A 15,516-nucleotide genomic window follows, 5' to 3' on the forward strand; every position below is an offset into this window, starting at 1 on the left:
AGCACAAAAGTGCTCTCAAAGACAGCAAGGAGACTGAACCCTGAGCTGGGAACCTACTTTTCCACTGCTGGAGTACTGGAGTAGACATGGAGGGGTGATGGCTGCACTCCTGCCCCTCTCCTAGGTGTGGGGAATGATAGTCCTTGCTTGGCGCTTAGGGAGGGAGGAATTTGTTCCTTCTCTTCAGCAGCAGGTACCTCACTATGAATCACAGTAGCAAAACACACTGTATTCTGACCAGAAATTTAAGGGTGTCTAGGATGTAAAGAAAGTTTTCTGCAGCTAGCTTTGCCAGCCCCCTGTTCTGAAACAGCTATTCTTAAAAAAGCCTCAAGGTTATTCTGAAGTCCCTGAACACATCTCAACATCCAGCCTTCCTTCTAGCTTCAAACTTGTGTACCCCTGGTGAAACTGGAAGTCTGCTGAGACAGCTTTACCCAGTACAAGCTGTCCTTTCTGCCTGTGACCCGTACCGTGGATGGCCACCCCTTGCAGTACTTGCCAAGGACAGCCCACCACAGCGCAGCCTTCACTCTTAGGGGAGGCTGGTTGTCTGGGGAAGTGAGCACCAGAGAAGCGACGTGGGTAGAGCTGGTGAACTTCAGCATGGCCCATTTTCATAGAATTATTGAATTGTTTAGGGTGGAAAAGACTTTTAAGATCATCAAGTCCAACTATTAACCCAGCACTGCCAAGTCCGCCACTAAACCATGTCCCTGAGCACTGCATCTACATATCTTTTAAATACCTCCAGGGATGGAGACTCAACCATCTCCCTGGGCAAGCTGTTCCAATGCTTGACAGCCCTTTCAGTGAAAAAACTTTTCCTAATCTCCAATCTAAACCTCCCCTGGCGCAACTTGAGGCCGTTTCTTCTTGTCCTACTTCTTGTTACTTGGGATGACTTACTCCTACCTGCCTACAGCCTCCTGTCAGGCAGTCGCAGAGAGCGATAAGCCCCCCCTGAGCCCCCTTTTCTCCAGGCTAAACACCCCGGCTCCCTCAGCCGCCCCTCACAACACTTGTGCCCCAGCCCCTTCCCCAGCCCCGCTGCCCGTCTCTGAACACGCTCCAGCCCCTCAGTGTCCCTCCTGCAGCGAGGGGCCCAAACCTGAACACAGGATTCCAGGGGTGGCCTCACCCGTGCCCAGTGCAGGGGGACGGTCACTGCCCTGGTCCCGCTGGCCACGCTGTTGCTGACACAAGCCGGGATGCTGCTGGCCCTCCTGGCCACCTGGGCACGGTGCTGGCTCATGCCCAGCCGGCTGCCCACCAGCACCCCCAGGCCCTTTCCCCCCAGGCACTTCCCAGCCGCTCTGCCCCGGCCTGGAGCGCTGCGTGGGGCCGGTGTGACCCCAGGGCAGGACCCGGCACTCGGCCTTGTGGAACCTCATCCAAGTGGCCTGGGCCCGTGGATCCAGCCTGCCCAGACCCCTCTGCAGAGCCTCCTGCCCTCCAGCAGATCAGCACCCCTGCCCAGCCGGGTGTTGGCTGCAGACTCGCTGGGGGTGCACTCGATCCCCTCGCCCAGATCACAGACCCAGATCACACGAACCAGGACCGGCCCCAGCGCTGAGCCCTGGGGAACACCCCGTGTGCCCGGCCGCCAGCTGGATGTGGCTCCATTCCCCACCCCCCTTTGGGCTCGGCCAGCCAGCCAGCCTTTTACCCAGCCCGGAGCGCACACGTACAGGCCGCGAGCCGCCGGTTTCCCCAGGAGATGCTGTGGGACACGGTGTCAAAGGCTTTACTGAAGTCCAGGTAAACAACATCCACAGCCTTTCCCTCATCCCCTAATTTCCTCTAGCACCTTCCTGTTTGTAACGGCCTTTCACTAATTTCTTTTCTCTCCCCCCCCCACCCCCACCCCTCAAGTCATCCCCTCCGCAGACTGACTCTGTTGGGGTGATCCAGGCATCCCTTCCAGAGTCTGCACGTCTAAATCTTCCTCTGATCATTTTGTTCCCTCAAAAACCCCACTCAATCAGGTCAGTGTGTTTCTTGTAGTACCATGCTTCAGCCTGCTTGGGCCACCCCAAAGGAACTGAGCAGAGCAGAATGGTTATTTTGTGCATTCCTCTCTGCTCCCAGAATCCAGGCAGCCTGCTCCGGCTGGGTGGCCAGGACAAAACACACACAGCACAGCACAGAGCCCCCCGACCCCAGCAGCCCTTTGAGAAAGGGCAGGCGGAGCAGCCACATGCCACCTGAGCCCCATTCCAGTCCAGCTCCTTCTCCTGACTGAGCTGCCCCCAGTAACTCCCGCACGGTGCCCGTGTGTGGGCCACCCTGCCGTGCTTGTGGTACCCGCAGCTGCGGCCGTGCTGTGCCCCCACCATGCGCCAGCGTGCCAGGGGGTGGCAGGGTGCGGGGACCCCGGCGGCATAGCTGGCCCTGCTGCCCCTTGTGGGCCCGCTGCTCCGCGGAGCTGCGTGGGGAAGCGTTTTGTGGGAAAAGTCACATTTCTTCGGGCCAGTTGGTGTGTTTTGGTTAAAAGAGGATGGGGAAACCCAGGTTTGGTGGGAGCGATGTACTGCGGCGGGGAGACACAAACCTGTGCGGCAGAGCCCACAAAGCCAGGCTGCTTGCGGGTGGCACATGCTTGTTATTTAGCCCAAGCTGATTAAGGGTGTTTGAGTCTTACAGATTGAGCCTAGAAGGGGAGACCAAGGGTTAGACAGGGAAAGAAAAGTCATGGAAATAAAGCACTGTGCTTGGTCCGACCAAAAGTCCCCCTGCCTGTCCCTTGTCCGATGCTGACCATAAGCACATGGCAGCAAAAGCATTAAGGCCAGAGCAGGTATTCAGGACACTCCAAGTACTCCTCTGGCCTCCCATATTTTCCAGTTCATTCTAGCCCACATACCAGTTTTATCTATTAAACAAACCTCAGTCCTGCCTCAAACCCATGTAAATATTATGCATCCAGAAGATCCTCTGCCAAGAGGTCCCGGAGGTTTGCTGTCAGCTGGCTGAGAAGCTACTGCCTCGAGAGCCGTTGTGCCTGCAGAGGCTCGCTGCCCGGCCATGCAGCATGAGGAGCCTGGTTCGTGCCCACCCAGCCCAAGCCATCCCCTCTCATTTGTCCTCTATGCCACCCAGGAGCCTCCCTACATCATGGGGCTCAGCCTCTCCTCCCCACCACAGCACACTGTCTTGCACAAAGGGGCAGAAGGCACAAGGGGACGGGGTCTGCCTGCTGGTCACCTTGTCTTGCCACCCATGCACTGAATGAACTCGGTGTTCAGGCTTGCGCCCCAGTCCTGGCAAGGACTTGCTCTGGAATGGCAGCGCTCCCCCCTCTATCTTATATATCTCTTAGAGTGATTTCTCTGGCTGCATTCAAGATCAACATGTATTTCTCCTCCAGCACATGAAAACCAATTAAATTGCTCTGGTGTATGCTACAAACTCCCCAGGTGCAACATTTCAGAAAACAAACAAACAAACAGTTGTTTTATGCTCCTTGACTAGAAGCCTGAGATCCAGCCAGGTTTAGAGCCCAGTCACTTACCGAGGTAGGGGCTTAGGAAGACACGAACTGATGGAAAGCCCCAACTTCTCCGGTGATCCAGCACAGGCGGGCAGCTCACAACCAGACCCACACCAACAAGAGGCTTCTGCAAGACAGGCAGTGAGAGGGGTCACCCCCCCCCTTCCAGGCCTTAAATGAGCTGGGGCAGGTGCCTGGGAAAACCAGGCGCAGGTGGGACGCTGCTTGAGGTGGATTGCAGTGTGGTAGATGAGCTGCCCTGAAGCATCACTAGTGCAGGTTGTGCAGGGGTCAAATGTTAGCCTGAAGGATGCTGTACAAAGAAAAGGTTGCGTGCAATAGGCACAATTAGAGGAAACACAGACACGTTGGTTTTCACATTGATTTTCTTCCCCAAAACTCAGGAACTTGGGAATGTCACTCAGCTGCAGTGCAGGTGCATTCTGCAGCAGGGCAGGGATGGCAGCGGACGGGGGTCCTGAGCCGGGGGAACCCCGGGGGAGCTGAGAAACCCACTGGGAGCTGGCAACTCACACAACAGTTGCATGAGAGCAGCTGGTGAGGTACGGGCACCCCACCCTTCCACACATGCACAGAGGGCAGCCCCAGGGCCCGCCTGGGAGAGCGCACAGTGAAGATGCTGGGCTGAGGGACATTCCCCTGGCTGAGCAGAGAGACTGGAAGCCCACATAACCCAGCAACCAGGTGCCTCTCCATGACCATCTGCACAGGTCAAGGGTGCTCATCCTACCTCATGGCAGAACAGCAGGCACTCTTCTGAGAGGCAAGGCTGCAGCTCTGGCTGGGGAGTCTGTGCCATCTACCCTAGCTGTGGCCGACGTCTCCATCCAGATGGAGCTGCTGAGGGGAGAGGCCACAGTGCAGATCTCAGACCACAGGACGTGCTCAGATCTTTCTCCTGGGGCAGGGACAGGCAGCGGACCTGCCTGCAAAAGCTGTGCCCAGGTGAAGGACCTACTGCAGCAGGAGTCTGAGCTGCAGGAGGCAGTGAGAAGGCTGCGTAGCATCAGTGAGGCTGAGAAGGAGCTAGATAGCTGGTTCCAAGGACAGCCTACAGTGGACCCAGAGCCCACGGCCAAACAGCCAAAACCTCCCCCACCGGCACACACAGGAGGGAGGGCAGCCAATAGTGCAGAAGAATGGAAGACTAACAGAAGGACCTGCAGGAGGAAGGGACTTCCCTTGGAGCCTGAGGCACCCTTGCAGAACCGCTTCGTTGCTCTGCCAACCGAAGAGGAGACAACAGTCACATCAGGAGAGACGCTGGAGCCAAGTAAGGCAGCCTGGTCTGCTCCTCGTGCGACAGCCGGCATAACTGAGGAAAAGCGATGGGCGATAGCAGTAGGTGACTCTCTTCTGAGAGGTGTGGAGGCACCTGTGCTGACCTGATGTGCTTTCTAGAGAGGTGTGCTGCTTACCAGGGTCTCACATCAGGGGTGTCACTGAGAGTCTACTGAGCCTTATATAGTCCACTGACTGTTTTCTGCTGCTGCTGTTTCATGCGGCACCAGTGATACAGCCAGGAGCAGTCTGAGGGGCACCAAGAAGGATTACAGAGCCCTGGGGGTGGTGGTAAGGGACTCTGGAGCACACAGTTTTTTTCATCAGTCCTCCCAGGTAATTACCAGACCCAGTGAATATGGCTGTAAGCTCTAAAATTTCCATATCCTCTAAATATTAAGTAGCATGCAGTTAATTTGGTTTTGCTGGCAAGGCCTAAGAAACTAAAAGGTCCTTGACTTAGTACAAACATCACTTAGCAACCACTAAATACATCAATGTATTGTCAACGTTACCCTCACACTAAATCTGAAATACAGTACTGTACCAGCTACTAAAAAAAAGAATTAACTCTATTCCAGCTGAAACCAGGACAAACATCTTTCTCAGCAACATGGACAGTGGGATCGAGTGCACCCTCAGCGAGTTTGCTGACAACACCAAGCTGCGTGACATGCTGGAGGGCAGGGACACCATCCAGAGGGACCTTGAATGGCTGGAGAGGTGGGGCCATGCAAATCCCATGGAGTTCAACAAGGCCAAGTGCAAGGGCCTGCGTGTGGGTTGGGGCAATCCCAAGCACAAATACAGGCTGGGCTGAGAATGGATTGAGAGCAGCTCTGAGGACTTGGGGTGCTGGTTAACAAGAAGCTCAACGTGACCTGGCAGTGTGCGCTTGCAGCCCAGAAAGCAACTGTATCCTGGGCCGTATCAACAGAAGCGTGGCCAGCAGGTTGAGGGAGGGGATTCTACCCCTCTGCTCTGTTCTCGTGAGACCCTACCTGGAGTCCCACGTTCAGCTCTGTGGCCCCCAACACAAGGACATGGACCTGTTGGAATGAGTCCAGAGGAGGGCCGTGAAGATGATCAGAGGGATGAAGCACCTCTCCTGTGAAGACAGGCTCTGGGGGAGACCTTACAGCAGCCTTCCAGTACCTAAAGGGCAAGAAAGCTGGAGAGAGACTTTTTACAAGGGCATGCAGGGACAGGACAAGGGGGAATGGCTTTAAACTGAAAGAGGGTAGATTTAGATGAGATATTGGGAAGAAATTCTTTACTGTGCAGGTGGTGAGACACTGGCCCAGGCTGCCCAGAGCAGCTGTGGGTGCCCCATCCCTGGCAGTGCTCAGGGCCAGGCTGGATGGGGCTGGGAGCAGCCTGGGCAGGTGGGAGGTGTCCCTGCACGTGGCAGGGGGGTTGGAGCTAGATGATCTTTAAGGTCCCTTCCAACTCAAACCATTCCATGATTCTATGATTCAAAACAAGTATGAGTCAGCTGTCCAGAGGCTTGCACGCATCTTAGTTGCTGCAGGAAGAAAGGACCTGGCCTGTAGTTTTACAGAGCTTTTGTGTGAAGTCAGAGGCTTGTTTGGTGCAGCTGGACATGGCCCAGCACCAAGCCTGCTTCTCACTGTTGCAGGACAGCCTGCACTTTGTGGGTATGAGAGTTTGCCACACAGAAACAAGCTCAAAGTACACAGAGCTACACCCACCCTTCAAGTACATACAAACCCCAACGATTAGCCACAGTTTAGTAGCTAATACAAGCCACTATTGGGCAATTGGAGCTCTTGCTGTTTTCTTTAGAGGCGTGCACGATTCCTGCCAGATAGCACAGGTATTTAATTTCCTGTGATCAAAGAGCAGGATCCTAACAGCAGAAGCAAAAAACCTGTCCTCTTAACCTGTCCTCTTCATCTGAAAGCTACGTGTAAGATGGTTAGCTCAAAACTATGGTTAACTCCAAACAGCGACTCCGTGGGTTTGAGTCGCTACTGAGCTGGGGGCAGCTGGCCTGGGCGCATTGCATGGGAGCAGCGACCGCTTCAAGAAGCAAACTGCTGCTATTGCACCTCATCTTAGACAAGGGCAAGCGAACTGGTGGCAATTACATGGGGCTGAAGCTTTAGCCCTTTACTTCCCTATGAGAATAGGTTGCCTTTTCAGACTCAGTTGCAAAGGGTACCTCTGTGCTAACGAAATCATAATAATACCAGTTGTTCTCACCTGTTCCTTTAAAGATCAAAACATGGCCCTGTAATTTGCAGAACAAGCATCAGTACTGGGAAGGCAGGGTATGATATGTGTGCAACAAACAAATCACAGTGTCTGCAGTATTCAGCGGTACTTTAATAGTGGAGTTGGCAGTGTTAGGGTAACGGTCGGATTCAATGATCTCAAGGGTCTTCTCCACCCTAAAAGATTCTATGTTTACAAGTGGCACATATTACTGCCTGTTTCTAGAATCCTGTCAGATACAGGACTTGCAGCTGAGCTTATGCAATTTGAAATTCTAAACCATGGAACTGGATAACTATTTTATACTTGAGAAACTACTTGCAAGAGAAAGAGCAATTGCACCTTAGCTAGGTGCAGGTTCTAGTACAAGCTGGACAAAGGCACTCTGCACAGCAGGGGTCCTCAAACTTTTTAAACAGAGGGCCGGCATGCGGATGAAGCGGCAGGCAGTCATCTGCGGCTGCTTGGTTCCCCCCGCAACCCCCGGCGGGGGCGGGGGGGTCTGTAAATACCGGGGGCCGGATTGAGGATCCTGGGGGGCAGTATCTGGCCCACAGACCGTAGTTTGAGGACCCCTGCTGCACAGTGTGGCTTAAATGTTATGTAGAATAACTTAAGTCAATTTTTATTTTTTTAAAATCACTAATTCCTTCTGCTGCAAGTGCACAAACAAGGATTACTTTGGCTGTCAGGCCAGGCCGCTGCTACACTAGCATCCCTGAAAGCGCTCCTTCCAACTGCCTCAGCAAGCATGACTCGAAAGGGGTTTTTGTCTGTTGAAGATAAAAATTTTCTGTTTTTGTGCAAGTAACAGTCCAAAATATTACCTGTCCAGCGGGAGAAAACTCGCCACTAGCCTTCTCCTTCCTTTCCTCAGAAGAGCATCAGGAGGCAGATGCAGGCCATGGGGAAGCTCCCCCTGCACTTCTGCAGTGTCGTCTAACATCCAAGGAGGTGCACAGCGCAGACATAATTTGCTGCTGGTGAGTGTTTAGCAAATGTTACAGTTGTCTCTAATTTAGAAATGAGTTTGTTACCCAGCTTGTTGGAGGCTGCAGGAGGTGAAGGGCCTCCGATCCAAGACTTAAAAGGGAAGGAACAGGAAAGCCGGGAGAGGCAGCTGCCAGCTGCTGCCCATTCATCCCCACGCACTGTGAATCCGGACGGGCCGGTGCCAGCAGTGCCAGGAATAATGAACAGGAGCTGGGGTTCCAAATAAGGAAATGTCACAACCCCTGACACCAAGAAAACTGAAAGATTACTGGTGTTCCAGAGGCAGAACGTGGCAGGGTGGGAAGAGGAGTTACCGAGTGTTCCCTGATCAGGAGCTTTAGTCTTGGTGTTGCTGCACCCTCCCCTCCCTGCCGTTACTTCACAGATACCTGGAGTGGAAGCAAGAGGGACCGGTGGTGGCCAGGAGCAGCAGTGCCACCCTTGTAACACAGCAGGGGCTCAGACACCGGAGAAAGTCCCACCCGGCGGTCTCAGGAAGCGTCCCTATGAATGGAGCTCGGTGCCACTCACTGCAGCACTTCTGGTTTCTCAGCCTAGCCCAGATGAGTGACCACTCTTACCAGTTGCAAGCCACCAGGAGAACCAGGAGGGCCAGGATCAGACCTTGATGCCTGTGGCAGCCTCTTCCAGCCTCTCACCGGTGTGCTGCAGAGGCTGCAGGCAGCAGTATTTCCTACATGGAAGGAAGTAATCGCAGAAGGCAATGAAAGCGTTGCTTTTCCATGCTGTCAGCTCCAGGTAACTGCAGTAGCCACGCTGCGTCGCACGCTGTGCGCCATCCACTCGGGGGCAACAGCATGTGATGCTGAAGAGAGCACCTTTTGGAAAAGATTACAAGTCTGTATGTCTTTGGAGATGAGGCACATCACACAAGTTACTTGCAGCAATAGTCAAGGATGGCCTGAAATCTTGAGAGGCAAAAGGTAGGAAATTAACAGTAGGCGTTGCCATAAAGGAATATAAGTTCTTGTAAAGAAATCTCCACCCACTGTGCATGCTATAGGAAACACAAGACAGGAGGAGGATTTCTGTCCTAGTTTTATTTTTATTCTTTTTACAATGCCTGCTTCAATGAAAGATCGAAACAGTTGAACCAAACCAGAAATTATATGCTCATACCATTTACAATATTTACATAATATACATTTTTTTTTTTTGCTCAACAGGTAGTTATAGCAACTTGGGAAAAAAGTGCAAGTGAAAAGAATCAATGGTGTAAAAAGTTAAACTTTCTTGTCGATTATGTTGCACTGCTTGAGCTAACAGAAGTAACAAGTGGGGTAAATGCACTTCACAGTAAGCAAGCATCGTTGTCACTTAACAGTGACAGGTCCTGCTGAGCTTTTACACCAAGCCTAAGCCATTAGGAAGCTATTACTCTAGCCAGAAAATTGATGAGTGAGCTCACAAGTGATCCCTTCTTCATCTTAACATTGAACAGCAGAACTGCAGTGTTAAACTTTCTGTTGTGCAAATAGATAGCAATTAATTTGAAATGCTCTGCTGTAATAAATGCCAAAATATATTTTAAATTCATTATTATACATGCTAGAAAATTACACTAAAAAGTCCAAGTTTCCAAAGTAACAATTACTTTTCTCTCTATATATTCTATATATAATTTTAAAATTTTTAATTATTCTTTTTTTTTTTAATACCCAGGATGCTCCAGTACGGCTGTGGTTTTTTCATAAGCATCTACCAAAGTCCTGTACATAACCAAAGCCTCATTGAAAAGTTAGTTTTCCAGGTATGCTACTTTGGTCACCCTCTCATTTTCCCTTCCCCTCTTTTTAAAGCACCTTTCCACACATCCATTCCCTGGCTGTCTGTGCTAGCCTTTTAACCTCGGGCTATGCTGCCCTTCCCATGGAAGGGCTGAAATTCAGTCCCCTTCAATTAATAAGCCAAGTTGCACAGCCACTGACAGACAAACAGCTGGTGACATTTGTCACCCCTTGGAGTGTTCCTTCAATACAGTACTGCAATCTCCAGGTTAGACAATTTAATTCTGTCAAATACCTGACATAAACAGGAATTACTTTAGACCTGGATTTTGTTTCATAGCTACGTACAGGTGTGGTTTTCCATACACAAGCTGTACACATGCTACCATGGCCTAAGTCCAAAACAGAGTGCCCAGTGCTCTCAGCTACATAGTGTTCAACAAAAATAACCTGAATTTTACAGATATAGCCTATCACCCACCCTTGTGATTTTCTCCATGGTTTTATCCTCAAGTAGCACCAACCATTTAAAATTTTCATCTTTCATATATATATACACACGCACCTTTTAATATTTTTCTATATATACACACATATATGTGGCATCAGTACGTTCACCACAAGAGAAACTTATATACAACTAGTTGGAAAAATTAAATTTTATCGAGTTACAGTATACCAAAACAAAATTGGCATTTGTGCTTTCTGTTAGTACAGGAGTCATTTTTGTAATTTCAAAAAAAGTGTATATTTTTTATTTGCATCAAGATATGTCATATGATGAAAAATGTTAGAAAAAGCTAGGATTGAGAATTACAGAGCATCGATTTTCCTCATATGCCCCAGTAAGTCTACAGAAAACTTTCTATAAAAATTCTCCATTCAAACACCTATGTGGTTACCCAAGCTTGCCTGAGTATCTTCTTAATAAATAACACACAGCAGAACCATGCATCCTGTCTTGCACTATGCACATTCACAAGATAAGTTTCTGCTTTCACTGAGTAACAGGTTATTAAAACAGCACTTAATCTTCACTTTTTACTCCGGACTTCAAAGTGCTTCTAAAAAGAAGGAAGTACCCCCATTCTACACGGTGGTTAAGAGGCACAAGGAATAAGGCTTGAATTACTGTCTTCAGACACTGACCAGGCCGTGGAAACCAAGGGTTTAAACTCCAGATTCTCCCCAATCTGTTTACTGGATTGCAGAATCCCATTTTTTCAGGTAATCTCTACTCTTGGATGTAGACGCTTGTTTATAATCTGTAACATGAACTAAAAAACCAGCAGCTCCACAGCCCAAACAGGCCCAGCTATACTTCAGTAAAGGTACTTTTCTCTTGAAAGCGTGAAATAGTTTCATAAGAAAGCTGTTTAATTAAAAACAGAGCTAAGTTTAACCTTCACAGTGAGTTAGTAAATACAGGTCGTCTGATACAGCAGGCTGTGAGTACCTCTTTGACTGGGCTAACAAGTATTTTCTGGCCAATCATAATTTCTGCATGGGGCTACATAAAAGTGACCACCTGCCTCATCTGTTTACACTTCAGTAACCACTGCAGGCCAAAAAATTTTTGCTAAAGATATACAACATTAAATAATCATTAAAAACTAATGGTAAACTTTATTTTGGAAGGGTTTTTTAAATACCAAACCTGTCAGGCTGGGTGCTGCAGACTGCTGCCATCCACTTCAGGAACTAAAATATACAGCACATGTGCTGTTACTTTGCAAGCACTTCAATTATTTTATGAGTAAGAGATCTTCTGTGTCCTAATAGGAAGTCAGAGCATTCACATTCATTTCAGGAAACATTCACCTCTGCTAAACCACAAATAACTCTTCCTTTAGCCGTTACCTATATGCACATCAGCAATGCTTTTCCACAGGCTTCCTGTAAATGGAGGTCTCTTCTAGTCCTCCATTTTGACAAACTACACTCTCAGAGATGGCTGCAGGATCCCTTTTTCAATAAGGTGAGATTTCAGGGTTTTATACACACTTAATTGTTGCTCAGGCTGAAGTATCAACAGCTGTTTCAGTAATTTGCTGGGATTTGGACCCCTGTCAATGAAAAAAGAAATTTTTTTGTGAGCAGCAGCTCTAAAGAAACTTTGACAGCTTTCCATTTTCCTCTTGCTGCACTAACAAATCCATCCATTTTGGGGGGACACCAGGTTATGGATTTCTCCCAGTCTATCTCCTCAGGATGCATGGCCAAGCATTACTGGCAAAGCATACTCCTCAGCTCAATCTGAACAGAAACTAAAATGCATTTCTTGTATTTGCTGTCAAATATGGATATTAAGAAGGCTTATGACAAATAAAATTCACTGATTCATACTTAATCACTGTAATCAGCATTTTTCATCAGCAGATATTTTTTTATAATTTAGTCTCTGTTGCCAGATAAGTTGTGTACTACTGAACTAAATGGAAAGTTGGCCATGTTGGTAAAGAAAACCGTAAATTAAACCACGCTTGTTTAAACAACAGCCTCATTTTTAGCTTGTCACTTATTTATAGTCTGCTTCTGAGATGGACTGAATAAAAGGCAAAGAATCTGTTGCTGATTAGGTATCTAATAACTATTGATCCATAAGCATTTACAAAACTAAAGGCATGTATCAGTTTGGACACCTACAGCCTCTTGATCCCTCCCTGCCTCAGGAACTGAAATGAACGCAAGACAATTGTCATTTCCAGGATTTCTTCTTGAAAGCTAGTGTGGTTGAGGGAAAATTGTTATTTTTAAGAAGTTATCTCCTCTCTAACTACAGTGTTTTCATCTCAAACAGAAAATCCCAAGAAATATTGAAACATACAGGAAGAACTGCAGTCCTGCAGCCTACAGGCTCTCCAGGAACCACACAGGGAAAGCAGATGCTGCTGCAACCCTCCTGCCCCAAACCCCGTCCTCACACCTCTGTGTCACCAGTAAATTCTAGTAAAACTTCTAAGAGTTTGCTACACAAAACTTGCTGGTATTTAGGGCACACAGGTTATTTTAACAGCAGTCACAGAAACATTAAGGCGTAGCTTGAATCTGACACAAATCCTAGGCAGGCATATATTTTCTTAGTAGTTCTGTATTTGAAATCATTGCATAGATCAGAAACAGAAACCTGCAATCTCCGCTGTGCTAACAGTGCAGAACATAACTCGTACAAAGTCACTACGGTACAGCTCATTAAGTAGTTAATATTGTAAAAAGCCCATACCTTATGAAACTGGTGATATAGACATGAACAAAAGTGGCCATCAGGTACTGACAATCAAAGCGATCCATTATCCCACCATGCCCAGGGATTGTGTCTGCGAAATCCTTTTGGTGTGAAGGATGGAAAGGGGAGAAAAAAACCAAAACAAACAACCAACAAAAAGTCATGGTCAGTGATTCCAACCACACACACTAATGACGCGTCTATCACTTGAGAGCAGCACATTAAGGCTGCAATTAAGCTACGGTTTCACTGCACTGAGCCAAAAGTTAGCCAGAGCCTCCTTTGCTAAAGGAGTTTTTAACTGCAAAGGTGAGCCAAGGGATGAGAAGAAAAATAAGACATGAAGCAACTCGTCCACAGTATCACACAAGAGGACAGCAGTAAGTCAGGTGCTGGTTTGCCAGTACCGAGTACACTTGCATGCCTATACATACTTCATTTTGTAGCCAGCCTCTTCAGCTAATGGCTGTCATTTCTTGCCTCTGCAGAATATAATTCTCCTCTTTAATTCTTTCATTGCTCTACAGCTGCTGCTGAAACATTTGTAACCAGGGGATATATATTTGCTGCAAGAGAAGCAGTAACCTGAGGACTCTTTCCATTGCCTAACACCGGCTTTGCAAGTCAGACTGCCCATTTACCTGCTGTTTTTTCTCATTGGGTTCTTGGTAACCACAGTTAAAAACCATAATGTCTGCATACCATACAAATTTATTTAAGAAGTTATATATTATTAATAAAAATAAATTTATTTTTATTTATTTAATCAAAAAAAACCTGTAGTGAAAAAATTATCATTACTTCAAAAAAAAAATTTCTGATGCAAACAAAACTCTATACACTACCTTTGTATTACCTGACCTTGTCTACCCAACAGAACAGCTTTATCAGTCAAACTATCTTCATATATCCTTTCTGTCAGCCACACTCACTTGTGTACTCGCTGGGTGAAAACCCTGACCTTAGACATGTGGGGCAACTGCCAGCAAGTTAAACCAGCCCCGTGCCAGTGCCACTCCAGCCCTGGGTAGGCATGGAGTGTATCACCTAACCCGTGCTGTCTTCCCGACAACCCTTTGGCCACCACCTTGGGGCCCAGAAGTATTTAAAAAAAAACAACACAAAAAAAACCCAAACCAGCTACTTTTTCACGCTCTACTTTAAGAGGAAGTGCTGCTTTTTAGAAGCATTTTTCTCCCAAAAGCTTTTCTTCACAGAGTCTTTTGCTACGTGGATGTACAGGTACGACAGCGCACGAGGCTGTCACTAGCTAAGTGCTGAACAAGCTGCTCGGGCTGGCATGAGGAGGGGTAAGTCCAAGCACACGTACAGGAGATCACCACAAACAGGTCCGTATCCTTCTGTGCAATGCCCACGCCAAAACAGGGAACAACAACAAGCAACAGGGTAAGAATTACAGCAGTCCTAGCAAGACATAAAGAAGGTCAGGTGAAAATCTGGGGCTGCCCTCTGCCCGTACTCCTGCTGCCGCTTAATACCAGCCAGGGCCAACACTGCCACAAGCGACAGCGCACACCTTGCAATAAACAGAGGTTAGCACATCACAGCATCTGTATTGTCAGGTGGCACCGTATGGGCAAAGGCAGCCAAACATCTCATGCTTTGGTGAACCTGACATGTCAGCATCTGTGTACGACACAAATACTACAGGTAAAATGGAGCCAGCCGCACTCTGAAGCGTATGCCACCATCAGTGCTTCCCAGGCATCTACAGATTGCCTTCAATATCAAGTATAATATCTCCTATCTTGCTCGTCTAACCCATTTCTGCAATGTGACTTGAAAAAGTAATTACCAACCAAAATATAAAACCAAATTATTCTTTGACTTCCAACACTAAAGTCACATTGATTACACAAAGTTTTAAGAATAACACATACATATATCTGATAAAACTAAGTACGCTGCCGATGCTCAAACATCACAGCACGTTAGCAGAAACACTAGGTACTACAACAAACGATTAAAAAAATAACCAAACCAAACGACATCCACCAATTTATCTAACGCAAAGAGAAAACCAAAACAAAACTGGCTTCTGGTAGCCATCACACACCTTGATTTTGAAAGCTCTTTTAAATCCACTGGCGAAGAATCCTCCAAAAGGCCCAATTAACGAGGCAAACGTTGACAATGCAATGCTGTGCATCTGAAATGGGTACATATTCACAGTTTCCTACAAGAAAAATAATTAGCAATTTCAATATGTTTGATGGTAGGCATTTTAAGCTTTACTATTTTAAAATGGGGGTGTTAGCAAATATCAACAAAGCTCTAGTTTTCCTTACACAAATACTGTAAAGAAAGGAAAAGTAGACACACTGTAGAAAGCTGCTGAAAGGTCTGACCACGTGAACAGGATGAAGTATCAGGGGTTGCTAGAGCAGTTAACATTAACAAACTATGTGGTTTTCAGCCAATCGCTTAGTTGATCGTAAGGAATGTAACTACTAATTCCATAATGTACCATGGTACTCTTTCATCTTTCCTGGCTC

General features: G+C 47.7%; 1 protein-coding gene across 1 annotated transcript in view; it reads right to left on the reverse strand.

The window, feature by feature from the left end:
• Nucleotides 1-11,356: 11,356 nt before the first annotated feature.
• CDS1 (CDP-diacylglycerol synthase 1) overlaps nucleotides 11,357-15,516 on the reverse strand; it is a 32,435-nt gene continuing 28,275 nt past the window's right edge. Inside the window, exons 11-13 of the mRNA XM_055700805.1 lie at nucleotides 15,078-15,197; nucleotides 12,998-13,101; nucleotides 11,357-11,840 (exon numbers count right to left, since the gene is read on the reverse strand). Coding sequence (XP_055556780.1) covers nucleotides 11,711-11,840; nucleotides 12,998-13,101; nucleotides 15,078-15,197 — 354 coding nt within the window. The 3' untranslated portion in view covers nucleotides 11,357-11,710. The remainder of the gene's footprint in view (nucleotides 11,841-12,997; nucleotides 13,102-15,077; nucleotides 15,198-15,516) is intronic.

The sequence above is a fragment of the Falco cherrug genome, chromosome 1 (assembly GCF_023634085.1).
Source record: "Falco cherrug isolate bFalChe1 chromosome 1, bFalChe1.pri, whole genome shotgun sequence".
Classification (NCBI taxonomy): Eukaryota; Metazoa; Chordata; class Aves; order Falconiformes; family Falconidae; genus Falco; species Falco cherrug.